The sequence below is a fragment of the Aotus nancymaae genome, unplaced genomic scaffold (genome assembly GCF_030222135.1).
Source record: "Aotus nancymaae isolate 86718 unplaced genomic scaffold, 86718_ANA_hifiasm-v0.15.2.pri h1tg000046l, whole genome shotgun sequence".
In the NCBI taxonomy this organism is placed as follows: domain Eukaryota; kingdom Metazoa; phylum Chordata; class Mammalia; order Primates; family Aotidae; genus Aotus; species Aotus nancymaae.
The window spans coordinates 30957168-30984114 of record NW_026988460.1 but is presented as its reverse complement, the minus strand read 5'-3'; the positions used below and the strand labels follow the sequence as shown (position 1 = coordinate 30984114).

At 44.4% G+C, this 26947-nt stretch overlaps 1 protein-coding gene across 19 annotated transcripts in view; it reads left to right on the top strand.

The window, feature by feature from the left end:
- Positions 1 to 26947, top strand: part of KALRN (kalirin RhoGEF kinase) — a 699137-nt gene that overhangs the window by 631877 nt on the left and 40313 nt on the right. For 7 of the 19 annotated variants that reach the window (XM_021673991.2, XM_064362131.1, XM_064362130.1 and 4 more), the window contains 10 exons: positions 369 to 455; positions 1260 to 1352; positions 2697 to 2747; positions 3648 to 3725; positions 8244 to 8429; positions 8797 to 8968; positions 13424 to 13662; positions 15975 to 16228; positions 19800 to 19923; positions 21374 to 21433. In XM_021673991.2, the coding sequence (XP_021529666.2) occupies positions 369 to 455; positions 1260 to 1352; positions 2697 to 2747; positions 3648 to 3725; positions 8244 to 8429; positions 8797 to 8968; positions 13424 to 13662; positions 15975 to 16228; positions 19800 to 19923; positions 21374 to 21433 (1344 nt within the window). Of the gene's footprint in view, positions 1 to 368; positions 456 to 1259; positions 1353 to 2696; positions 2748 to 3647; positions 3726 to 8243; positions 8430 to 8796; positions 8969 to 13423; positions 13663 to 15974; positions 17061 to 19799; positions 19924 to 21373; positions 21434 to 26947 lie in introns of those variants that run through there. The other 12 variants (XM_064362135.1, XM_064362133.1, XM_064362132.1 and 9 more) reach the window with 3 other exon arrangements.

The window sequence follows — 26947 nt, the reverse complement described above, 5'->3', positions numbered from 1 at the left end:
ATCGCTTGAGCCTGGGAGGTAGAGGCTGCAGTGAGTCGTGATGGCCCCATCCTGCACTCCAGCCTGGGTGACAGAGAGAGACCCTGTCTCAGAAAATTAATAAATAAAATTTCTTCAATTTCTTCTCTTCTGCTGTTCTTGACTGACTTTCCTCCTCACCCCTCTCTGAGTATTTTTGGTTTTGTTTTTTGTTTTACCTTCTTGGTGATTTGGAAAGTGGCTCTTGCCCACCACATTTATATCCCTGATATTCAGCTGCCTTGGTGCGCCTTTGTCCTTTGTCCACGTGGAGGCCAGCACGGCACTCTGAGACTAAACAAAAGACACAAGATGCCTGACTATCCACATGTCTCTCTCTGCTCTTTCAGGAGCGGAAGCTGCACATCTACGTGTGGTATTGTCAGAATAAGCCACGCTCAGAGTACATCGTTGCTGAGTATGACGCCTACTTTGAGGTAAGCTGTGCAGGCTTTGCTGAATTGGGGTGGGGGGAAAACTCAGGCCACGACAGCCACTTTCAGAAATACCAGACATCATCCATCCACAGCTGCCTCAACAGAGAAAGCAGCTTCATAGCTAAATTCTCATGAGCACCTTTGCTTGAGAGGAGCTGGGGTGGCCCAGTCCGGTTCCGATTTGTGAAGCCCCCTATTTGCGGAATAAGCCTGAGCACAGAGATGGTTTAAGAAGCTCCAGTTCTTCTTAAGAGACCCTGGAGCAGATTGCGCCTACCAGTACCCCCAGGGACTGCTTACTGAGGAGCCTTCTGTTGGTTGAGGGGTTTGCAGCCTTCCTAGTTTCTGCTTGGCCTAGCCTGTAAGGATTTATTTTGCTGGGAGAAGGACAGCACCATCACTTAGAAAGAGTGCTCAGCTGAGTGTTTGGAGATCTAAGTTTAGGGCCAGGCTCCATAGGCTTGTGTGTCCTAGGAGAAGCCCCTTTTCCCTGCCTTTGCCCTGAAGCAGTGGTGAGAATAAGGCTCTTCCAGCTCGTCTCCCAGGACTGGGGCAAAGACCAAGGTGTGGAAGTACTTGCTGTAAAAGCACAGGACGAAGGCAGGAAGCCAGTGGTGATGTGTATTATGTGTTGTTCATAACAGGTGAACCGTCATCTAGGCAATTTTATCTCTCACATTACTTAAAGATTCTTCAACTTCATTGGAAAACATGCAGACCTGTCATCCATGCCTTTGAACCCTAATTCAGAGCACCCCAGTTCTTCAGTTCCTTTTTTTTCTAATATTGCTTCTTGTGTTTCAGGAGGTAAAACAGGAGATAAATCAGAGGCTGACACTGAGTGACTTCCTCATCAAGCCCATTCAGAGAATAACAAAATACCAGTTGCTCCTCAAGGTAAGAAGCTGGGAGCCTGGGTCAGGGCTGAAGAAGGGTCCCTCGGGCTCAGAACAGGTTAGCAGTAGAACTAGGGATTCTGCCTCCGCCACACTGTCCCAAAGGACTGTGAACTGTGGGACGGGTAGTGGGGACATGGGAACTTTCATCCGTCTGCTGGTTAGTCTGTCAGCTTTGCCCCCAGATAAACTGCATGGCTGTTCTTCCTGCCCTTTAGGTGGGTTGTTACTTGATTTTCTTTTTTCAATTCACGTTCTTACTTTGTCGCAATTGTTGACTTGATACCTTTAAAAAATAATAAGAATATAAAATCAGAGTGAAATACAGGGAGAAAGAAAGGGAAAGGCAAGGCTTTAAAAACCTTAGATAAGCAATACCTAAAATTATATACATATATTTGAGACAGGGTCATATATATTTGAGACAGGATCTTACTCTGTCCCCCAGGCTGGAGTATAGTGGCATAATCATAGCTCACTGGAGCCTCAAATGCCTGGGCTCAAGCAGTCCTCCCTTCTCAGCCTCCCAAGTAGCTAGGACTACAATTGCATAACACACTGCCTGGCTAATTTTTTGTTTTTTTGGTAGAGACAGGGTCTCACTATATGGCTCAGGCTGGTCTCAAACTCCTGGCCTTTCAAAGTGTTGAGATTACAGGCATGAGCCACTGTGCCTGGCCTAATTATATTTTAAACAATGGCTTAACTTGATTCATCTCATGGCATTAGGAGGCTAAATAGAAAAGAGAGACTTTTCTTTCTGTCTTTCTTGTCACAATCCCCCTTTCCTTCCATCCTCTCTCCCCCTCACTATTCCTTCTCCCATAGCTTTGAAATTTTGGGGCTGGGTGCAGTGGCTCATGCCTGTAATCCCAGCACTTTGGGAGACTGAGGCGGGTGGATCACCTGAGGTCAGAAGTTTGAGATCAGCCTGGCCAACATGGCGAAACACTGTCTCTACTGAAAATACAAAATTTAGCTGGATGTGGTGGCACTTGCCTATATTCCTAGCTGCTCAGGAGGCTGAGGCAAGAGAATCGCTTGAACCTGGGAGGTGGAGATTACAGTGAACCGAGATCATGCCACTGCACTCCAGCCTGGGCAACAGAGTGAGACTCTGTCTCAAAAAAGAAAAAAGAAATTTTGAATATTCTGGGAGTCCTCTCTATGTTATTACATCTTACATGACTCATAATGTCATTTCTCAGCTACTCTAAACCATTGCCACCTCTGCTGGGAAGGAAAGTCTCCAGGGTTTTATTGTATTTTTATGATAAGTTTTTTTCCAGCTATTTTACTAATTTTAACCCTTCCCACATTCTTCCCTGCTTCCCCTGCTTGCTAGGACTTCCTGAGATACAGTGAGAAGGCTGGTTTGGAGTGTTCAGATATCGAGGTAAATTTTCTGCTTGTAATGCTTGCTGTTCTTAGGAACCATATTGGATAGCTCTCTCTAGAGGGGAAAAGATTGTCTCAGGAGGACTGTGGATCCAGATAGACCCCTCTCAGACAGTAAGAGGTCCTGAGCAGCTTCATACCTGCTTAAGGAATGGCAAATGTTAATGAACACAGTGTTTCCTAGAGCTCGAGAAATCTGTTCTGGGCTAGACTAGAGCTTAGCCCCACTGGTGTTCTTTTGGCTCCCAGTGACACATAGTGGGAAGGGGTAACCCTTTAATATCCTTCAGAGATTAGGTGTAAGTTGCACAAAGACCCAGTATGCAATTTTATTCATGAAGACAAGAATTATTTGAGTCAAACATACAAAGTATTTCATTTTCACCTCCCTATCCAAACTCTGTAGACTACTTCCAAGAGAAGTCCTTTGAGACAATGTCACCATGGGATTATTTTAAGCCAGAGAGATTACAGACCATTCTGATATATTATTTTAGTTTAAAACCTCTAAGTGTTTCACAAGCCAGACTAAGCTGTTGCCTGGGCAGCCAGGAAGCAACAGAGAGAAGAAAGAAAATCTGAGAAGGCAAGGCAATTGGTGAACAAAAACAGGAACATAGGGAAAAGAGGGGCTGAGTAACATTCCCCCAACATATGGTCATTGACTGACATGGAGCCCCTGTGCTGAGGACCAGCACTCCCCCTCTAGAACAGAAAGGCCCACACTTTCTGAGAGTGGACAGCAGGAACCAGCATCCTGCTGAATAAATAACCAGCGTCCTTCCTAGAATAAAGGAGCCACAAGACATGAAATCCCTGTTTTACAGCATTCAATTGCCAAGAGCTTCCTGCCTGAGTGCTCTTCCCCCTCCTGAGTGACAACTGTTTTTTCCCACAGAAAGCAGTGGAGTTAATGTGCCTTGTTCCCAAACGTTGCAATGACATGATGAATCTAGGACGTCTGCAGGGCTTTGAGGTGAGTCTAAGAATGTGTGTAAGCCCGCTCTCTCCAGAACAGGAGGAGTCTGAGCTGTTGAGGCTTTGCCCCACAAAGCCCTGTGTCCTGCCTCTGCTCTTTCACTCACCACTATGCCTTCATGCCCGGGCCCCTCTGGTGCACAGTCCTGGAAGATACATCTCTTTAGGAAGTCCGGCAATAGGGAGGTCATAAGAAGTTAGCATTTGGTCAGAATTCCAAGGAGATTAGAAAGACCCAAAGTGAGTTTTTTTGTTTGTTTGTTTTTTGTTTGTTTTATTTTGTTTGAGACAAGGCCTCACTCTGTCACCCAGACTGGAGTGCAGACTGGTGCAATCCTGGCTTGCCGCAGCCTCAGCCTCCTGGACTCAAGCAATCCTCCTACCTCAGCCTCCTGAGAAGCTGGGACTCTAGCACACATCACCACACCTGGCTTATTTTTAAATATTTTTTATAAAGACAGATTTTCACCATGTTTTCCAGGCTGAGAAAGACCCAGAGTTCTTTATGAGTGTTTAGACCTGATAGTGACCTCTTCCTTTCCCTTCTTGATTGATAAATGCAGGGACTGTGAGTGACAGGAGGGCTATGTGATAGAAGTAGAGCGGAGCAGGAGAATGGAACACCTATTTTTTGAGAGGGAGGTTCCAGCTCATTAGTTAAATGAATACTTAAAGCTCTAAAACATTACGGTACAAAATTCTATTATTTGAAGAGGGGAATCAAGTCTGCAGGGAATGGCTGTGTTCCAAAGATTTTAGTTTAAGTGAATATACCAGTTTGCTAGGGCTGCCATAGCAAAGTACCATAAATTGGGCAGCTTAAACAACAGAGATTTATTGTCTCACATTTCTAGAGGCTAGAAGTCTGAAATCAAGGTACTGTCAGGTTGGTTCCTCATGAGAGCTGTGAGGGAGGGGTCTGTCCTAGGCCTTTCTCTTTGGCTTGTAGATGGCTGTCTTCATGTTCACATGGCATTTCCTGTGTCTTCACATTCCCTTTCCCTCTGTTACGTCTGTGGCCAAGTTTTTTTTTTTCTTTTCTGATATGGACATGAATCATATTCTATTAGGGCTAACTCTCATGACTACTTCACTTTAACTTGATTGCCTCTGTAAAGACCCCATTTCCCAACAAGGTCAATGCTGATAATCTGGGACCCTAGGAGCTAGGACTTCAACAGAGGAATTGATGAGGGACATGGAAGGAGAGAAAACACAATTCAACCCATAACAGCGAACCTTTGAAGAGCAAATTGACTTTCTAATTTAAACCTAATAACTGTTATTAATTAGTATCCAAACCTAATAAATTAACCACATATAGTATGTTTTTAAGATTACTGTGATAAAATTGGAACTGACACAATTATTGATTGGTACCTAGTAGCTGTTGATCCCCTTAGAGAAAGATGTGGATCTTTTATTTCCCAGCAGTCCAAAACCTAAGATTTCATTATTCCTTTCTGGGGCAAAGGGATTCCTAGAATTTGAGATAATTAAGAAATAAATGGCTTGGTTGTTTTTTTTTTTTTTTTTTGGAGACGGAGTTTCGCTCTTGTTACCCAGGCTGGAGTGCAATGGCACGATCTTGGCTCACCGCAACCTCCGCCTCCTGGGTTCAGGCAATTCTCCTGCCTCAGCCTCTCGAGTAGCTGGGATTACAGGCACGCGCCACCATGCCCAGCTAATTTTTTGTATTTTTAGTAGAGACGGGGTTTCACCATGTTGACCAGGATGGTCTCGATCTCTTGACCTCGTGATCCACCCGCCTCGGCCTCCCAAAGTGCTGGGATTACAGGCGTGAGCCACTGCGCCCGGCCATGGCTTGGTTTTTTTTTTTCTGGCTAAACTAGAATGGAATAGATACAAGACAGAGATATAATTGACTCATACTCATACCACTATATGAGTAATTTAGGGGACAGTATATTTAAGTTTGGATTCATGCATTGGATTCATGACATTCTTGAGCCAAATTTCCTTCTCCTCCTTGCCCTTCCAGCCCATCCCACGTGTCCCTGTCTGGTTTCCATGTTTTGCTGTGGCAGGAACTATGTGGACATTTCTTTTTTTAATGTGTATATTTCATAGGCTCTTGGTCTTCTCAAGTAAGCTGGAGGCATTAGTGTAAGCAGGGTTACTCAATAGACACACACTGAGTTCTTAACCATCATTCTGGGTGCAGTTTTGTCCTTTTTCCATGGGTATTACATCAGGTCTGAGGCTATTCTGAACAAACCAAGAGATCCCTTTTATCCTTCAACCTTGAAGACCCATGTTTTCTGAACAGGAGTCTGGCTGTGCTTCTCTGGGTCTCTGGAGGAAGTGACCATTGGCAGGAGGAGTGGCATCTGATTGTGTTGTCTGCCCCGAGTTAGAGTTCATAGGAGCTGTGTTGTACATGTGCATGTGTGTGTGTGTGTGTCCATATAAGGGCACCCACATGCATGGAATCAAGTTTTAAGTTAAGCACCGTTGTCTCCTGTTTTCATCAAGCCACCAGAACCTGGTTTTTGCATTCCTTCAGCCAACTGGGAAGAACAGTGAGCAAGTGTCTATTCCCTCAGTCCATGGCTTTGGGCTTGAGAGAATTTAGAGCCTCCTCTTTTAAATTTCCCCCTCTCCCATTTTCAAATCCTCTGGCTTTCCATTTGGTGCTGACTGAGCTATAACCCATGATAGGTTCTTGTGTAATATTAATAGAGCTTTCCTGGCTAGCTGGTCACTGGCTTAATATTAATTTTAGACCAGGGTAGAGATAAGCCTGTTTGACTGCTGATGTTGGCAGTAAGGAGCCATGATCCAAGCAGAGGGCAGGTGCTTCTCAGGAACACAAAAGAAAAATGACCCCTCTGCCGGGTAGTGTTTGGAATAAGACATCACGTGGAAAGAATAGTCCACATTTGCACCAAAGGGCAGAGTCGTCACCTGAGAAAGAGTACCTGCATTTCAGAGGAGGTCCACTGATTGCCGTCTCTGATGTCAAGGTCTTCTCGCTTCAAAGCAATAGAAATGCAAGGTGCTCTGACAGATTCTGGGAAGACTTTCTGAGTTGGGCCATATTCCCTTTGAAGCTGTGAAGATGTCTCTGAAAATCTCATTAGAAGCTGGCAAACCAAATAGGTTCTACCTCCTCAGCTGGCTGTCAGGTGGCTTGGCAGCTGGAATCTTTTATTTTATTTTATTTTATTTATTTTTATTTCATTTTATTAATTTTTTTTTTTTTTTTTTTTTTGAGACAGAGTCTCACTCTCTCACCCAGGGTGGAGTGCAGTGGTGCAACTTCGGCTCACCACAACCTCCACCTCCCAGGTTCAAGTGATTCTGGTGCCTCAGCGTCCGGAGTAGCTGGAACTACAGGCACGTCCCACCATGCTCAGCTAATTTTTATATTTTTAGTAGAGACGGGTTTCACCATGTTGGCCAGGATGGTCTCAATCTCTTGACCTCGTGATCCGCCCATCTCGCCCTCCCAAGGTGCTAGGATTACAGGGTAAGCCACTGCACCCGGCCTGGAGTCATTTTTAGAAGAATCACAGGACCTAGAAAAGCATTTACCAGCTTATATAATATGGGGACTTACCTATAGTACCAACTCTACCTGTTGGCCTATAACTAGAAACTAAGATTTCAGAATTTTCCCCATCCTAAAATAATTGAAGAAGAGAGGGGAGTGACTTATCAGAGTATTTGTGGACCTGCCTTCATAACTTCCCTTGTTCACAGGTGAGTTCAAGGTTCATGGCTATGAGAATGCCCCAAGTCCTTGGACTGTACTGCAAAGGAGCTAGGCAGGCACAGCTCTCAGAGCTCTGAGGACAGAAAGGCCACTTGTAGCTCCAAGTGTCACCTACTTTCTATTGTCCTTTCAATAAAAAACAAGAAGGGCTGGCCAGGTGTGGTGGTTCACGCCTATAGTCCTAGCACTTTGGGAGGCTGAGGCAGATGGATCATGAGGTCAAGAGATAGAGATCATCCTGGCCAACATGGTGAAACCTGGTCTCTACTAAAAATACAAAAATTATCTGGGCGTGGTGGCGGGCGCCTGTAGTCCCAGTTACTCGAGAGACTGAGGCACGAGAATTGCTTGAACCCAGGAGGCAGAGTTTGCAGTGAGCCAAGATCGTGCCACTGCGCTCCAGCCTGCCGATGAGACTCTCAAGAAACCAAAACCAAACAAAAAACAACAAACAAAAACAAAAATCAGGAAGGGCCAGGATTATGACTTTCCAGCTAATGACATTACTTCCTGCCTTCTGGTGTTTGCCTGGAGCTGTTTCTCAGCAGTCCCATAGCTTGCTTTCCCTTTCCCTCCAGGGCTCTTGTGTGAACAGGAAAGCGGCCAAGGTCTGCCCTTGGATGAGTGGGTGGGTTCTAAGTCAGTCTCTAGAGCCCTGAGAGTTATGATGTCAGATCTGTTGTCCATATCCCCAGATGAGGAGGTTCTGTGGACCCAGAGGGCAGTGGCCATCTCCCTGTTTTTCATTCACTTCACCCCAGCCCCTCTCTCCTTCAGGGCACCCTGACTGCTCAAGGAAAGCTGCTGCAACAGGACACATTCTATGTGATAGAGCTGGATGCGGGCATGCAGTCCCGGACCAAAGAGAGGCGCGTGTTCCTCTTTGAGCAGATTGTCATCTTCAGTGAACTGCTCAGGAAGGGATCCCTCACCCCCAGCTACATGTTCAAAAGGAGCATCAAGGTGAGGATCCCAGTGGTGATGAGAAGGGGCAAAGAAGAGCCCGGTTCTTGGGATGTGCTTCCCTAAAACAAGGCACTGGATGACATCCAGAACACTGAAAATCTTTCAACCTAATAACCTTCGGTCATGGAGGTTGAACGACAGTGATTATCTGTGAGCCAAAGTGAGCCAGTCTCTAGCATGATTTTGTAGCTTCCCTGGGATCATGTCACTCATCCAGAGACAAAAACCTAAGTACTGGCCTGCTAGATCCAGGGCAAAATTTGGAAGCATGTCCTGAAATAGGAACTTTGAGGAACGGTAATGTGTTGCTGATTTTTTTTTTTAATCTCTTAAATGTAAAAAGTATCAACTTGTTTTCTTCCAGATGAATTACTTGGTCCTGGAGGAGAATGTGGACAATGATCCCTGCAAGTTTGCACTCATGAACAGAGAGACTTCCGAGAGGGTCATTCTGCAAGCCGCCAACGCTGACATCCAGCAGGCCTGGGTGCAGGACATCAATCAAGTCTTAGAAACACAGCGAGACTTTTTGAATGGTGGGTCCTGGGCTTGGTTTCTTACAGGGCCATTTCAGGGGACTCCATAATCTCTGAGCTTCCTTGGGTCTGGGCTCATGGTCAGTTATGAACCCAGATCACATTTGAAAAGAACTCCCATCTTTATGGTTTTCAGAAACACTTTAGAATTCTTCTGAATCTGAATATACAAGTAGAACACGTGGAGTATGAAAAAGAAACTCCATCTTTCTGATGGAAGAGATTTCTCTTTTAGGTGACAGGATGTATGTCTTGTGGCCATCACTACCGCCTGGTACTAATTTGGGTAAAAGTCTGAGATAGGCACATCATCTGTGTCTTAGGGGCCTGCTAGAAATGACATGTGTTTTCCCAATTTTCACAGCTTCTCCAGTGTTAACTAGAGATAAATGGGAGTTTGGCCAATCAGTTCTAATCCCTCCTCTGCTCCCAACAGTGTGAGAGCCTAGATAAGCCATGTTGCTAGTCAACCTTACTCCTTTTAAATGAGATGGTTGCTAACTCTAAATTTCTGTAGTACCCCGAAACTTCCTAGAAGAAATTGGTGGTTACACAGAGGGTGTAGCTCTCTGTGGCCCTTGCAGGAGTTCCCTCATGTGTGGTGTGAATTAGAGTGAAATGGAGTTGCTACTTTGTTTCTTTATATTTTCCCCTGCTGGGGTTTTCTTCACACTGAGCTTGGCATGGGAAAGGGGTGTGCGGTTTTAAACTAGTGACTGATCTCTGCTGACTTGGTTAGCTCAGAAGTCTAACCAAGCAGAAATAGAGCTTGAGGTTGAATGCAGAATGAAATTAGTAATGAAGTAAACCTGGAGACCCAGCAAGCACATATGCCTATATAGGCACACAGACACAATACCAGCGTTGGGTATATCACCTCTTCCTCCCTGTCCTGAGATCTGTACTACATGGCCATATGTGCTCACATGAGTGCACACATAGGTACATACACATACATATATACAGGCCCACCCTCGGGTGTGTCACCTTTTCATGCCAGTACTAGGATCTAGACTCCTTTAGATGATCCAAATACAGCATTTTCTGGGTGTCTAGAATGGAACTGAATGCTGAAGAGAAAGATAAAAGGTGACATATGAGTTGAGGACCTTGGGCAAGTCATGACATTTCTCTGGCCCTTGTGGCTGGTTTTATTAAAAAGAGAGTTCAGGTAGAACTACTCTGCCCATGCTGGCGTGCACCATGTTGGGCCAGTCTTCCTGGAAGCAGGAAACATGACGTCCTCCCTACAATATCAGTTTCACTATATGATAAGGGATTTAGCTCAGTGTTTTAAAGATGAATAGAAGGAGATCATGTAGCAGGATGCCATGACTTTTTAAGAGAGAACATGAGACTTCAAAGCAATTTTGCACTTACAGGAAGTATTTTGGGACCAGGCCCCTGGCCCTCAACTGCAAAAAGTTTTGGTAAAAAACAACTAGACTAAGCGATTTCTATGATTCATTTTACTCTAAAACATCTAAACTTAAATGTCAGCCCAGCCCTGAGGGATGGTAATGAAAGTTGTATATGGCGTATGATTTCTGAATATACAACTTTGAATGAATACTTTTGTTGATAAAATAATTTTATGCAAAAATGTGTGCATATATAAAGTACACCCATTTAAATTGCATTCTGTTAGGAGTTCCTGATAGATTCTAAGCTGAAATGAGGAATTTTAAAATTCGTCAATTTGGTACAAAAGAAAAATAAAGTACAAAAATAAAAAATGAAGTAAAAAAATAAAATAAGCTGAAACAAGAAGTTATTGACATAACAATAATGGCTCCCATGTATTGAATCCTCATTCTGTGCCAGGCACCATGCTAAGCATTTGACATGGTTTTTCACATTTAATCCTCATGTCAACATGGAGAGGTAAGTACTGTCATCCTACTTTTTCAGATGAGGAAAAGGAGACTCAGAACTTGTCCAAGGTCACAGAAATAGTAAGTGATAGAAACAGAAATTGAATCTAGAGCTACAGGACTTCAAATTAAGGTTTTGAACCACAAAACTGCAGTATACGTGCTAGTGTTAGGGCACTCATTTATTTAACTATGATATCCCTAGCAACCAAAGTGAAGAATGAAACAGGATCAGACATAAGACACTGTATAGATCAGCCAAAAAACAAATCCTGTAGGGATGCACAGTTTTCTTGATTCTGAGACTAAGCTATGCAAATTGAGGCTGGTGAAAGAATACAGGCTATTTAGCTTGTTTAAGAAGGCATACTTTTTTCAAATGTTTTAGCACAATCATTGTAAATAACCAGGTAATAACACAATTCCATGTGATGGGAATTGATCCATAAAATCAGTTTGATAAGGCCTACTTTATAACTCTGCTTTGTACTTAGAACTTGGAACTGTATTTCTTTAGGCATAGTCAATGATTCAGACCTTTACGTAGTTCCAAGAGACCTTTTTCCTAATTACAGTGAATCACAGAGATATGATCATCCCTTGGTATCCACAGGGAATTGGTTCCAAGGCCTCCCAAGGATACCAGAGTCTGTGGATGCTCAAGTCCCTCAAGGAAAATGGCATTGTGTTTGCATATGATCTATGTACATGTACATCCTGTATAATTTAAATCATCTCTAGATTGTTTATAATACCTAATATAATATCAATGCTATGTAAATGGTTGTTATACTGATAACAGTTTATGGACTGACAGACTACAGCCATCCTTTCTCCTCCCCATATATTTTATTTATTTATTTATTTATTTATTTATTTATTTATTTATTTATTTTTGAGACAGAGTCTCACTCTGTCACCAAGGTTAGAGTGCAGTGGCATGATCTCAGTTCACTGCAAACCTCCACTTCCCAGGTTCAAAAGAGTCTCCTGCCTCAGCCTCCCGAGAAGCTAGGATTACAGGTGTATGCCACCATGCCTGGCTAATTTTTGTATTTTTAGTAGGGATGAGGTTTTGCCATGTTGGCCATGGCTGGTCTTGAACTCCTGGCCTCGAGTGATGTACCCACCTTGGCCTTCCAAAGTACTGGGCTTATAGGCATGAGCCACTGTCCCTGGCCCTTCCCATAAATTTTCAATCCAGAGTTGGTTGAATCCATGGTTGTGGAGCCCACAGATACAGTGGGCCAACTGTATTTCTAAATTAGTTATCATCTCCTAAATACTTAATGCCCACAAAATGCTCCCCAGTGAGAGAGGCTGTGCTCTGGCAGGCCTGTTGTTACTTTAACACATGCAAGAGACAAGGATGTGATGATGGACCAGAGCCAGGCTTCTACTTAGAGAGATGTATGCAGGCATCTCAGAGCCAGCCTTTCCTTCTGAGACCTCAACTAGAAAGGAAATGTGACCCTATGTTAAGTCCTATTGAGGTATGTACCTATCACAGTAGAAATATTCTTATAATTGAGAAGTTCTCTGGGCCCCAACTGTTAACCCACTTAAATAGTTTTTACAGTGCAAACTGATAAAAATGACATAATTGGGCCAACCCTTGAAGTCATTCTTAAAGAATTGGACCTGTATGCCATTTGCCTGGTTCTACCTCTAGTTCTCAGACCTTGCAACCTTGTTACCTTAAACTCAATAAAACAAAGCTCCAGTCTTCCCCTTCACATCAGCTTGTTCTCTTGTCTTCTGAGTTCCACTGACTACTGTCCTCTGAGTCTCCAAACCTGAGCCATCCTCGATCCTTGTATTGCTTTTCCTACCTAGGCTGTCACAGTCTCATCTCTCCCAACCTCGCCATGCCCTCATCCATTCCACATCCCCCTGGTCCCTCTCTCCTAGCCCTTCTGCCTCTCGCTGTTACCATTCCACAGCTTCTGAATTCGACAAGAAGCCTTCTGTCTCATCCTTTCCAGTCCCTCCTCCTAACCACTACAAGGTCAGTGTTCCTCAAATGTGGCTCTGATGATAGAATCTGAATTTAAAACTTTGAAGTTCATTCAATCCAATTATTTTTCATGATCTTCAGAATTCGGTCATGAAATTCGGTTAGACTTACTGGCCTCACTTTCTAGACTTTTCACACTATGGTACTTCCCACTTCCCAGACCCTTCTTTTTCCCCTTCCTCCAGGAGACCCAAGGTCCTAGGCACTCTGACTACTTCCTGTTCCCCTCACCAACACATCACACTTGCTTCCTTCCTGCAGCCCAAGCGCCAGAGTCTGGCCACAGCTCTCTTCCAACGCTCTTCTGTTACCACCACCACCACACACATATTACAGAGCCTTCTCTCTCTTTTCACTACACTTAGTGCCTCACATATAGCACTGTTTTTTTTCAATTTTTATTATTTAGGTAGATGTCTTAGTTCTCACATTGCCTTAAAAACGAGGGTAGTGTTTTTCTCACTTATCCACACAACACCTAACACAAAGCCTGGGACCTAAGAGGCCTCCAAATCCTTGTGGGATTCCCAAAGCTTAGAGTAACCACCTGCTCTTATCCCACAGCACTGCAGTCGCCCATTGAGTATCAGCGGAAAGAAAGGAGCACAGCCGTGATGAGGTCTCAACCTGCCAGGCTTCCCCAAGCCAGCCCCAGGCCCTACTCCTCTGCTCCTGTGGGCTCAGAGAAGCCCCCAAAGGGCTCCAGTTATAACCCACCTCTGCCACCCCTGAAGATACCTACCTCCAATGGCAGTCCAGGGTTTGAATACCACCAGCCTGGGGACAAGTTCGAAGCCAGCAAGGTAAGTGACAACTCATTATTCCCATCCTTGCCACTATGAGGGCACAGCCCCAGGAGTTACTTTAGGAAGAGACAGAGTCTCAGTCTGTCACCCAGGCTGGAGTGCAGTGGGGTGATCTCAGCTCACTGCAACCTCTGCCTTCCAGGTTCAATCAAATTCTCCTGCCTTAGCCTCCCAAGTAGCTGGGACTACAGGCACCCCACCACGCCTGGCTAATTTTTATATTTTTTAGTAGAGATGGGTTTTACCATGTTGGCCAGGCTGATCACAAATTCCTGGCCTCAAGTGATATTCCCATCTCAGCCTCCCATAGTGCTGGGATTACAGGCCTGAGCCACCGCACCCGGCCAGGAAGTAGCATCTTTTAATGCTTGCTGATTCTTTTAGCAGGAACAGCTCACTAAGTACAGTCTAGTCTCAATTATGTTTTTCTTTCCCTGTAAATTGGGTGAGTTATACCAGTTCCCTCTGGCAATCAAAAAGATGGATGATTTTTGCTAAATAGAATAGTTGTGGTGTGGATCATCTTCATCTAAAAGTCACAGTTATGGTGCTTGACACCTTAAAAAGAGAGCACCCTTTCTAATGATGACCTACGTTGAGCGCCTACTGAAAGAAGTTCACAGCTCTTCACCATCCATTGGCTGATGTGGAAGGGAAGCCAATCATCAGTGTGTGAATGGCAGAAGTCATGCTTAGATTAAATGTTTTTCATAGATAATCTACAATTCAAACATCGCCATAAGGAGAGTCAAAGACTCAACCATACACCTAGTCTACACAGCTATTCTGCCCCTACCAAGTAGGTGGAACAGGAGAGAAATGGGAAAAATGCTAGATTAGGAATCAGGCAAACCTGGCTTCTATTCCCAATTCTGCCTCGCTTGCTTTAGAACCTTAACAAGTTAGTTAACCTCACTAGGCCTCGGTTTCTCAGTTTCTTCTTTTAATCACATTAGGCCTCAGTGGCTCTATGAATAGAAACACATTTTTTATCTACATGTTCCAATTTCATAGTTTTATTTCTCTCCAAAATTATTAGTTTATATTGGTTATATTAAAAAATTATTGATGTCCCAGTTCAATCCTGTATTAGAGTAACTATACCAACTTGTTTCATCACATCACCTGGAAATGATTTTCCACCTTACAAAACAACCCTGCCTTTTTGAGTAAGTTGAAATCCCTTTGGCATTTTGTCAAACATATCAGGCCAGAATATGGTGGCTCATGCCTGTAATCCCAGCACTTTGGGAGACCAAGGCAGGAGGATGGCTTGAGCTAAAGAGTTCAAGACCAGCCTGGGCAACATGTCGAGGACTCATCTCTAATAAAACTTTTTTTAAAAAATTAGCCAGGCGTGGTAGCACACACCTGTTGTCCCAGCTACTGAGGCAGGAGAATCACTTGAGCCTGGTAAGTCGAGGCTACAGCGAGCTATGACTCTGCCATTACACTTCAGTAGTGACATAGCAAGACCCTGTCTCAAAAAAAAAAGTATATACTGAAGAATTTGTATGTATATACATACAGGATATATATGTATCTACTATATGTAAGAATATGTATGTATATACATACAGAATGTATATGTATATGCTGAAGAATTTCTGGCTCTTACCATGCTCTGTGAGGCAGCCAGGCCTCCTTGGGAGTTACAAGTCTGCCTAGAAGCAGCTGCCCTGATGCAGACTCACATGAAAAGATCATAGGCAACATCTCTTGTATTAATGAGTAGGGGAAGGTACTTGGTGCCTGCAGGAAGTTGGGTGCAGATAGGTCCTGGCCTTGCCTTTGAATTGGGCAGAGATATCATTGTTAGTCTTGTCTCAAAGGGGGTCAGAATATACAGTAAAGCCAACACATTTTCAAAAAGAAAAAAATTTAATATCAAATGATCCATGTTCTTTCCATTGAAGGAATGTAACCCCTGACATGACCCTTGTCCTGACCTCACTCTGCCCAGGTGCTTACATATCCCTATGCCAGTGCCAGGTTCTTCCTTTCATTTGTCAGAGAATGCTGGCTGGAAGGTTGTATGCTAGGAAGGGGCTTCCAGGTCGAAGGTGTGTTTATACCTCTTTCTGTGCTGGAGCATATTCACCCTGGATGATAATATTGTTGAAACATCGCTATTAAAAAATACACTTTTAGAGCACATTTAATAATATTATGTCATTACTCAAGAGGGAATGCTGCCTGCTCCTTACCCTGCTAGCGGGAGATTTGGCCTTGAACCACCAGGTAGGGTGCAAAGCAAGCCCGTGTGAACTAGCATCCTTGTGTTTGTGTCCTTCACCCTTGTCTCCCAGCAGAACGACCTGGGAGGCTGCAATGGGACCTCGTCCATGGCCGTGATCAAAGATTACTATGCACTGAAGGAGAATGAAATCTGTGTGAGCCAAGGTGAGGTGGTCCAGGTCCTTGCCGTCAACCAGCAGAACATGTGTCTGGTGTACCAGCCTGCCAGCGACCATTCCCCCGCCGCCGAGGGCTGGGTCCCAGGCAGCATCCTGGCGCCCCTCACCAAAGCCACAGCAGCAGAAAGTAGTGACGGGAGCATCAAGTAAGTGCCTCGTTGGCTTCCCCGGGAGAGGAGTATGAGGATTAAAAATATTCAGAAACAAACGAAAAACACACAAAAGTACAAACACACGATAGGGAATTACTGCTGCTTGTTCTCAACAGTGCCACTGAACCAGTGTTTGAGTGCTGGAACCATATGCAGCATGGGGCATCCAGGCTGGAGTGGTCCAGTTTTTTTGTTGGTGGTGGCAGTGATTTTTATTTCCTTTTGTTTTATAATTTTCTGTTCATTTTTCCTCTTTTTCTATTCATTTTTCCTCTTTGTCCCCCCACTCATTAAGAAAAGAACCCTACTGAAACCCTAGGTGACAAAAGGTGTGCCTTCTGTTGCCACATTTGACCCACCACAGGACTCACTGGACTGGACTTCTATTTATATTGTATTAAGTAACTGATATATATATGTATTTTTGATTGACACCAAAATATTACCTTGGCACAAATGCCAGACCTGTGAAGGTCAGAGGCCCGCTGCTCCTCCCAGAAGAGAGGGAACTTTTTGGTTGTCTGTGGCAATTCTTCTGTACAGATTGTAACTTTTTAAAAATTCCCTCCACCCCATCACTTGAATACATGTTCATAGTAATTTGTAAGATATTTCTTTTCTTTATTTTGGTTGCAAAGACCCTTCCGAACACATTCCTGTATAAAGTATTTTGCACTATTTAAAGAACCCCATATGGATGAAGTCAGGTTGTGCAATATGATGGCGTCACGATGCTCATCGTTGTACCTGTAATGTAACTAATCAGTTTAAATGTACGATTTTAAACATGTAAAATAAATTTTCACCATGAGCATGTTTTAACGAAGTTAAAGACTAGTTGACCCTTTTTCCCCCATTTCAGTAATCTTGGACTTTCAAATGTGCAAACGGTTCTTCTTTTCCTCTTCTTTTTTTTTTTTTCCTTTTCTATATTTTAGGACTTGGGTGAATGCGTTGGCATTTTGTTTCTACACAACAAGTGCCTTTGTTGCTAAAGCTCTGACCCTGCTCTTTCCTCCTAAACAGCCCCTGTTGGTTTTCCCTAACCTCTGAGATGAGGGAAGGTACAGATTCGATGCTCTCCGACTGGTTCCCAGCAACTGGGCAGCCCTAAGGTGCTGACGTCCATTAATGTCCAGAGTAGAAGGCAGTGTTTGGCTGGCATTCTCTTCTGCTTTCCATGCTGCGTGGTCATCCATGGAAGGGGTGCAGGGGGCTCCCACAAGCTGTCTGAGCAGTGACACCAGCAGAACTGCACTGCGCTGGGCCTCTCTCTGGGTCAGGAGATAGCAGCTACTGACATCCCCCTGGCCTCACTAGGTAACTTCAGGGCCAACCAAAGATTCGTAGTGGCCCCTAAGGCACAATAGCCTCCATGCATTTTATCCTAAGTACACATGTTTTGGGTGCCTTTTAGGAAGCCTTGGGATAAAGGCCCTCAAAGCACTGAAGTTTTTATTAATCAGAGACTTGCAAAGCTAATACTTAATGATGTATCGTCTAAATATCCACGCACTAAACACTTCTTCCTCCCTACCTTTGATTCTGTTGGCCACTTATTCATACCTTCCATGGGAGGGAAGATAAAAGGATATCAGGCCGGGCAAAAGAGAGCAGACTGAAATACAAATGGGTCATTTTGGTTTCTTGTCAACAGCTCTTGCACAAAGGTTGGGGGTGTGTGTGGAGGGGAGCGATGGGCTGAAAGAAACTGTCAGTATTTACCAGTGGAGGACACTCAGCACACCCTCCCCGAGGCCTGCCATAACCACAGGGGTCAGAGTTGGTTGTGATGCCTACAGGATAAACGTCACTGAAACCTTGTGTCCACATCAGTCCCCGGGCTTGCAACCAAGAGATGAAAGCTCCCCAAACCATGATGACGAGTTCTTCTCGGAAGAAGAATGTGAAACCAAGCCTGCCCTGCCACTTATGCTACTTTGAATCTTTCTTCTGAACATGAAATGTTATTGTTAATATTACTAGTTTTTCACCAAGCATATTAAATAACCCAGAGAGTTTAATAAATGTAGAAACACACCCCCACATGGATACACACATACACAGGGCTGCCTGCCCTGGGAGTCCTTTCAGCAGGGATCTCCCTGACTCGAGTTGTTCTCAGAAGGAGCCAGGGACATGGATTTGGGAGTAAAGTTATCAAAGTCTGCAGTTAATAGGCTGATGCCATCTAAGATTAGCTTCTATGGCTGGTTCTCACTCAGATACAGTGGTTGGAGCAAGGTGCTGGTAGGCAGGGGACAGTAGAGAGCCTGCTAGTTAGGAGGTTCAAGAGAAGATCTGGGCTTTTGAAGGAGTCCACTTTCCCAAAAGATTCAAAAATATTACTGTGACTGTTTTTTCCTGCTCAGAAGGTTGAACCTTTGTGTTAGGGGATAAATATTTTTGGAACACCTTCCTCAAAATGCCCTTAAAATCCTGATGTATGTGGAGTGTTGTGGAGATGCTCTGTATTTTGCAGCAGCTTCCTTCTTCCTAAATCTCCTCTGCTTCTCTCCCATAATGGAGGCTCATCTCATGCAGCCCTGTCTGCATAGGCCCACCTTTGACAAGGAGATACTGAAGGGAAGCCACCACTTATTCCAGACAACGATTAGAACTTCATTCAAGCTTTGTGACCTCACCTAAAACTGATGATGCCTGCTCAGGGTCACTGACGCTGCTTGTGACTTGGCTTTTGGTACCTCTGTCTTTGAGATCTGATATTTATGGAGTGTAAGGGCTCTGCTCTGAGCTTGTCTTCATAGGTCTGTGAAGAAGTAGCTCCCAGGACCCTTTATGGGAAGAAAAATGTTAGGATGAAAGGCCTATTGAAAAGCCATTGCTGCTCTCACCTCCCTGGGAGTACACATTAGGTCTTGTCCTAACAGGGAAGCTCTAGGACCTCTAGAGGCTGACAGAGCCATACACTCACAAAAACTGAGTGATACAGAAAATATAGACTGAAAAATTCTTTGCCCTAAAATATCCAGATAAATGAGTGGTGCTCAACTGTTTATTAAGCAAGTGCCTTAGAAAATCCTGTCTGATCAACATTGTTTGGGAGTGGCCCTGCCCAAATACACATCATGAGTTGGAACTCTCAGCATCGTCCTTTTGGGTCTTTGTGTCTGGTCCTGGGAAAGTGGCAGTAGCATATGCATTCTAGAATATACTTCCCTTGTCTTTCCTGTTCTACTCCTCACCCCATTTCCTCACCCATCCACCATGCCCTTCACAAGAGGAATTCCTCAGTCCTGTGAGGCTTCATGGGTATGGTATACAAACTCCCTTGTTAGAGTTTAGTAACCTAGCATTCATATTTTCTTCAAATGCTGCAGTCAGCCTTGCACATCTACCAGGAGAGGTCAGAGTTCATCCTCGCTCACTTCCAGCTGGAGGCGAGGTCAGCTGCCAGCCACCATGCGTGTGCAATTTTGAGGCCTCTGAAGCCTGGGCTTGATGGAGCATCTCACCTGCTGACTCACCCAAGGGTGGTGAGCCCGCCCACCACCTCACTGTCCCTGACCTACCATTTTGATTGGTGCATTTTTTGGTACAACAGGAAGTCATGTTCATGGCATACTCTACGCATGAGAAAGCGGGCAGAAGTGGAGAACACGGGTAAAAATGAAGCCACAGGGCCTCGTAAACCCAAGGATATTCTGGGCAACAAAGTCTCTGTTAAAGTGAGTAAGGTATTCCGGAGCTGCGTCCCCACCTGTCATCTACTCCCACCCTGCAGCATTCTCACAAGGCAATTTGGGTGGATGGGACATTTTTTTTTCCCAGTATGGGGACCAGAGGGGGAGTAGTTTAGCAGGATTTTGCATGCAAGATCAATTTATTTTTTATCTTTTATTTCTCCTGGCAACTTCGATTCAAGTAAGTACCTTTTTTTCTTTTATACCTTTCTCTTTATACTGTGCAGATGTTTTACAGCAAAATTATCTGCAGCATTCTCAAAAATGTGAGATGCTTGATTCATATTAAATTTCTCAAAGCTACCATTTGGTACCCTAGGTTTGAGAATACACACAGGTTAAAGCAATTAGAGATGCCTTCCAAACCCCTAACCCTGTGAAGGCTGAGATTTGGAATTTAAGAGCCGGGCGCGGTGGCTCACGCCTGTAATCCCAGCACTTTGGGAGGCCGAGGCGGGTGGATCACGAGGTCAAGAGATCGAGACCATCCCGGTCAACATGGTGAAACCCCGTCTCTACTAAAAATACAAAAAATTAGCTGGGCATGGTGGCGCATGCCTGTAATCCCAGCTACTCAGGAGGCTGAGGCAGGAGAATTGCCTGAACCCAGGAGGCGGAGGTTGCGGTGAGCCGAGATCGCGCCATTGCACTCCAGCCTGGGTAACAATAGCGAAACTCCGTCTCAAAAAAAAAAAAAAAAAAGGGAGCCACTGTGTCTTTAGTAAAGTTTCATTTCTTTTCCCCAGAGTTCAGACAACGTTAACTTCAGGCCATTTTACTTGCCTTTCCCTATGCATGGACACAGTAGGGGCCACACTGGCGAGGCCCAAATTATTTCTTTATGGTGATCCATCTACTACTTTGAACTCATGAATTCTAAGCTTGGCAGACTCTTATTTACCCCCATCTTGAAACAATTTCATCTGCTTTCTTTAAATGGGATCCTCTGGAACGATCTGCCTCTGGGCAATGGAAATTAGACACTGATTATTATAGCAGTAATTGTGCTATAATGTGTGATCATATGCCTGATCATCTACTTTGTTTCCCTTCCTTAGCAAAGTAAGAACAACTAAAACCCAGTCTAACATCCTTCTTGGGGAAAAGAAATTGTATGCTCTCCTTCACTCTCATCTGGGAAGTCCAGCCTCACAGAAGACAGCAGTTTAAATTTGACAGCACTCATGCTCCATTATGCTTCCATTGCTGTTTCCCATGAGATAAGCAGTTGTACACAACCCCGGCCTCCTCTCCCTGAAAAGAGCATGCTGCTGCCCCTGGTGATTCTCACCCCCACTTTAAAAACACCTGGTTTATTCTCTGCCCGATATCCCATTGCCCATGCTTCTTTGAAGTTCTTCTCTCTCTCTAGCAAAAGCTACTTGTGTTCTAACTGTGTTCTCTTTCTTCCCCCTTCCTCATGCTGCCAATCAAGGAGACGAACAGTTCCGAGGAATCAGAGTGTGATGATCTTGACCCTAATACTAGCATGGAGGTAGAAGCAGCTATTGTTGTCCTATTTCCTACAGTGATTGCCTTTTTTGATATGTCTATAACAGTGACCTTGCTAAAATGACCAGCCATTCAATGATAAATTGTGATGCTGTCGGGGAGGGTCTCTGGGTATCCCATCCCAGCTAAAAAAGAAACAAACAAAAATGTAATTCACGTTAATGTTGGTAGAAAACTCTACCTAGATTTTTTTAAAAAACAAAAACTTGTTCTCTTGAATGCTTGCTAAATATTTTCCCCTTTGGCAGGTTTGGCTTTATATAGAAAATTTCCAATTTCATTATTTGAAACTTAGAACACATTTTTTCATAGAAAACAGCACTATCAAGAGTGTGTGAGTCCCAGTTCAGTGTCAAGGACTCATTTTGTGTTTAGTTTCTCCCTCTTTTGTTTTCCCCTTCTCCCCTTCTTCTTCTTTCCCCCTTTATTCTCTTCATCTTGCTCCTCTACTAGGTTCTATTCCCCCATTAATGTTTCAGCAAAATAATCGGTGAATTATGGCACCTGGTTTCTGTGTAGAGCTGATTTATAGCAAATGAGTTGTGATTGTAGCAACTCCAGAGCACACTTCAGCCCAGTGCTGGGCCCGTGAGCAGTGGCCATGCCCACTGTGTGAAGGGAAAGAAGCCTTGGGGAGGGCCCGTCTCCTGGAGCCATGGCAGAGGCCTCTCCAGAGACGGTGAGATGGAAACACTGCCCAGGGGACTTTTCTCATGCTCCAGGTTTACAAGGAGTGGAACCAACGCCTGTTTCAACAAGAATATCCATTCCGCTTCCAACTCCTAGTCTGTTGGGTTACAGAAACATGGCTCTTACACGGTTTGCCACTGAGTGACAACCATGATAAATTTACAAACCCTAGACAATGAGGGCAAGCATGGAGCTGACTTTCCTTGCCACTTTATCATTCAGGGTAAATTGGGATGTTTTTCTCCAAATCTATGCCTCCATTCCCAGTAATGCGTACAAGTTTAGAGATTTAAGTACAAAATAGACAACATTTCTTAGAAAAACTTTTTCTTTGTATAGTCCCAAATGTTTCACTTAATTAAATGGACTTTTATTCTTATTCTAATTTGACCTAATCCCAAAGAAGTCCAGCACCATGTTATTTCAGCCACCACAAAACCCAAGAGAGACCATGAGACCTAAAAACTGGTAAGTCAGCTGCAGAAGGAGCCAACTGAGTTGAATCAGGCCCAAGGCAAACAGTTGACAGTGGGAGTTCTCCCAGGATAGAATAGTACCCTGTGAATGTGAGTATTGTCACAGAGATCAATCTGGTAGGTGTGGCTCCGCTACGGGAAAAAGTGGATATGGCATTTGTAGCCTAAATGTATCTTGGAGAACAAGGAGACCGGGGGAAATGTCAGGCTCTGTTTTCCTTGCATTTCATAGGATAGGCACCTGCTTGCCTGGAGCTCACACCTGTCAGCTTGTAGATGCCAGGTGGCACCGTATCCCCAGACCTAAGTGTTGCCAGCATGTATTATAGATGTCAGCTGCAAGTAGAGGAAGGCCAGACAGAGGCAGGGGAAAAGCCAGGTATCTGTGTTCCAGAAAACAATTTAGGCCCTTGTCCAGTTCTCATGGACTCGGGGAGAAGAGCAGTGTACCCGCTCTGTAGGAAAAAATGGCACAGAGGGATGTGGGACCAGGGGAGCAGCGCACATTAAGAATATTAACTGGTGTCATTGAATGCTCCATTCTGCACTTAGATTAAAAGCATGTGTGTGCATGTACACATCTTAACTCTGCTTTGCTAATTGAACACGTTTTAAAGGTTCTTATTTGTCTAAGGTTTTTAGTCCTTTGCATGGGCTGCGTGGGATGGGTCCTCAGGAGGTGCTAAGGAGTGCATGAACAAAGACATTAGAATATTCATGCTGAACAGAGGGAAACCAAAAATTGTGTTGATGCATGTCCAAAAAGTTTTCAAATAAGGAGACACAAATTTTCCTTTAGGCACAAACTTTCAAGTAGCTGGAACCTCAAGGAGGCATGTTGTTGGAAGCTGCAGATATCCCCAGTACATGTGTATGCAGCCCTTATGTATTCCATATACAGCCTTCTAAACTTCAGTGATTCTCTTTTGGGTTTTTCTTTAATGTGGAATCTCTGTCACCCAGGCTGGAGTGCAATGGTAGGACCTCAGCTCACTGCAACCTCTGCTTCCTTGGCTCAAGGGATCCTCCTGCCTCAGCCTTCTGAGTAGCTGGGACCTCAGGTGCACACCACCACACCCGACTAATTTTTGTATTTTGGGTAGAGACAAGGTTTCATTATGTTGCCCAGGCTTGTCTTGAACTCCACCTGCCTTGGCCTCCCAAAGTGCTGGGAGCCACTGCACCTGGCCTAAACTTCAGTGATTCTGTGAATGTGTTGCCAGCTTCAAATTAATTTTGAGCATGTGAGCAAATCCAGAGGGAAAGCAGGCATCTTGGCACTGCTAGTTTGGCATTTTCAAACACAAATAAATAAGATACAGAAAGTCAACCTGTTCAACATGAGTTGAGAATTTTCTCAAGGCATATGTAAGTCGAATCTTACTGCAATGTACACTGCAGAAGAAGAAAATGGCCAGGAGTGCATACTGAAGAGAGAGGCTACCTTAAAGATCCAAATTGAAATACAGGTGGGCGGGCCACCTCTTGAAGGCCTCTTACTACTAAAGTGATTATTTGGGGCATCATTTCCAGACCCAGCCTGGCCCCCAACCTCACCCTTGTCTTCTGAACTTAATGCTGCAACTGGCATTGTCTCTCTGGGAGTGTGTCCAGTACCCTTAGTGAGCTGAACCCTGTGCTGAGAGCGCCTCCATTCCTGAAACCCCAGCTGACCTAATGGGACCATGCACCCTGTGTGTTCACCCTGCGCTAGATCTCTGGATGTTAAATCCTGCCTCACTGACTGACTCTCCTTAACCTGAGGCCAACCTGTTGATCCCAGTCCTAGCTGTGTATAGGCTGTTATCTCCTGCCTGCATGCGAATGATGTCACCAAAACATTCTTTACTTTTTCTCAGTGGGTAGACTGAACAGTTCCTTTAAGGGAAGTCTCCTGGGGTCTTTACTTACACACTGGCTGCTTTCTACCTTCAGGCTGGTGTTTGTCCCACCATGGTATTTTGGAGAGATATACAGGCACATTCTTGAAAGCTAATTAAGCGGAAAATAAAGCACCTTGAATCCTAGGAATCAGATTTACAAAGCTTTCCAAGAATACCCAATTATGTAAAGGGAAGTAATTCAGCTCTAAGGTTTACATCCTTTTCCTTCCCCGGCTTCTGAATGTTTTCAAGTACAATCCCCCACTCCAGGAGTACATGCCACACCAGCACCGTTGCAAGACTGGCTCTAGGTCTGTGCCATCCCCTTGTGGCCAAGTTTCCTGAAGATCTGTGACTGTACCTCATGGAGAAAAGTTCTAAAGATGATGAGTATCGTCCATAGTTGGGCTTGCTTATTTACCTTGCACTGATTGAACTTTGGGGTAGGGGTGAAAGGGGGGCATCATACATGAAAGAGATGTTTCTACACGGAAGAAGAGGCAAACCAAGCTGAAAACCAAACACAAGGGTGCCTTAGGAACAGGTTAATAGTAATTCATTTTTTTCCAGTACAGGTTAGACTGCCGAGTGCCTTTTGCAGGGCTGAGAACCACGTGCCTGCCTATCAGCTTCTTTAGTCTTGCCTCTGGCCCAGTGTCTGCACTGACACCCCAGGCTGGAGCCAGGCCCACGTGTTCAAGGTCAGCTTCTGGGATATACTAGATTTTTCTTAGGACCCAGGTGAGACAGGTTTCCACCTCTGAAAAGTTGTCCGAGGACTGCATCAATGCTTGCTTGTGTTTTTGCACCTGCCCCCCAGCCCCAGCACTGCCACCTGCCTGCATCACAGGATGGGATTGAAAGACATGAATGAGCCTCCATGACTTAGGCCTTTAAAGGATAAGGATTCTCAGCCCATTTTTACACCACGCTCAAGTAACTACATGCATTTTAACTAAAACAAAACAAAATCCAATACCTCTTGTAGCAGCGAAAGTCAATTCATCAGAGTAAGAAGTTGTCATTTCAAAAAGACTTCGCCTCTGCCCCAGCCATTCAACGTGCTATTGGTCTCATCCACAACACAGACTAAGTGCAGACATTATCCTTGGTTATATACCAGCCACCAGATATTTATCTTAGGGAGTTAAAAACAGTGTTGGGATCTTCTAGCAGAGGGCTCTGAAGGGTGAGAGAGAGAAAGCACTTGGGAAGGTGAAGCTGATTTTGGAGGAAATTTTCCATTGGAGTAAGAATCACATTTTAGAATCAATGGAACCTTGGAAACCTTTAATTAATCTCTTCATTTATTTTGTTGTTGTTGTTGTAGTAAAATGTACAAACAAAAATTTACCATTTCAAACATTTTTTTTTTTTTTTGAGACGGAGTTTCGCTCTTGTTACCCAGGCTGGAGTGCAATGGCGCGATCTCGGCTCACCGCAACCTCCGCCTCCTGGGTTCAGGCAATTCTCCTGCCTCAGCCTCCTGAGTAGCTGGGATTACAGGCACGCGCCACCATGCCCAGCTAATTTTTTTTTGTATTTTTAGTAGAGACGGGGTTTCACCATGTTGACCGGGATGGTCTCGATCTCTTGACCTCGTGATCCACCCGCCTCGGCCTCCCAAAGTGCTGGGATTACAGGCGTGAGCCACCGTGCCCGGCCATTTCAACCATTTTTTAGTGTGCGATTCAATGGCATTAAGTCTCTTCACAATGTTGTACCACCATGACACTATCCACATCCAGAACGTTTACATCATCGCAAACAAATTCTTTAGTGAACCCACTAAACGAAAACTCCCTATTCCTCGCCATCCCTGCAGCCCCTTCACCTTTAACAGAGCTGCAGGAACTTGTGCTTTTCTGTTTGAAAACTAGAAGGTGCTCTAGTTTCTGAGGCAGCTTCTTGTTTTCCTGGTTAATGTTCCCCCACCTACATCATCCTGCGGCAACTTGGAGTGCCCCATCTCCAGGTTGGTTTTAATCTAAAACACAGATCCTGGCAGTTGAGGAGACCTGTCTCTTAGTGCCAATTTTTCTGCATAAGTGTGTCATTCCATTTTCCAGCTCAATAAAAAGGAATATCATTTCTGCCCATCTTGGCTTTCCAAGGCTGAAGTGTAATTTAAACAAAAATCACACAAAAGCAGTATCACATGAAAAACTGGAACTGGAGTCAAAAACCTGGATTCTAGTTTGGACACCACCAGCTATGTGACTGTGGGCCAGTTAGCCTTTCTAAGCCTCAAGATCCCCTGGAAAGTTGCACAGCTCCAAGCGTACAGGTGTTTATACAGTGATATGTAACCCTTTGAGCACCATGCAAATCTAAGGTGTGCTAGCAAAGGACTTTGATCTCTGGCACTTCCGACTTTGAAAACATTGAGATCACAACAGAAGAAGAAATGGAAGATTCTCTGCCTTACCCAGAAATTCACTTTTCAGG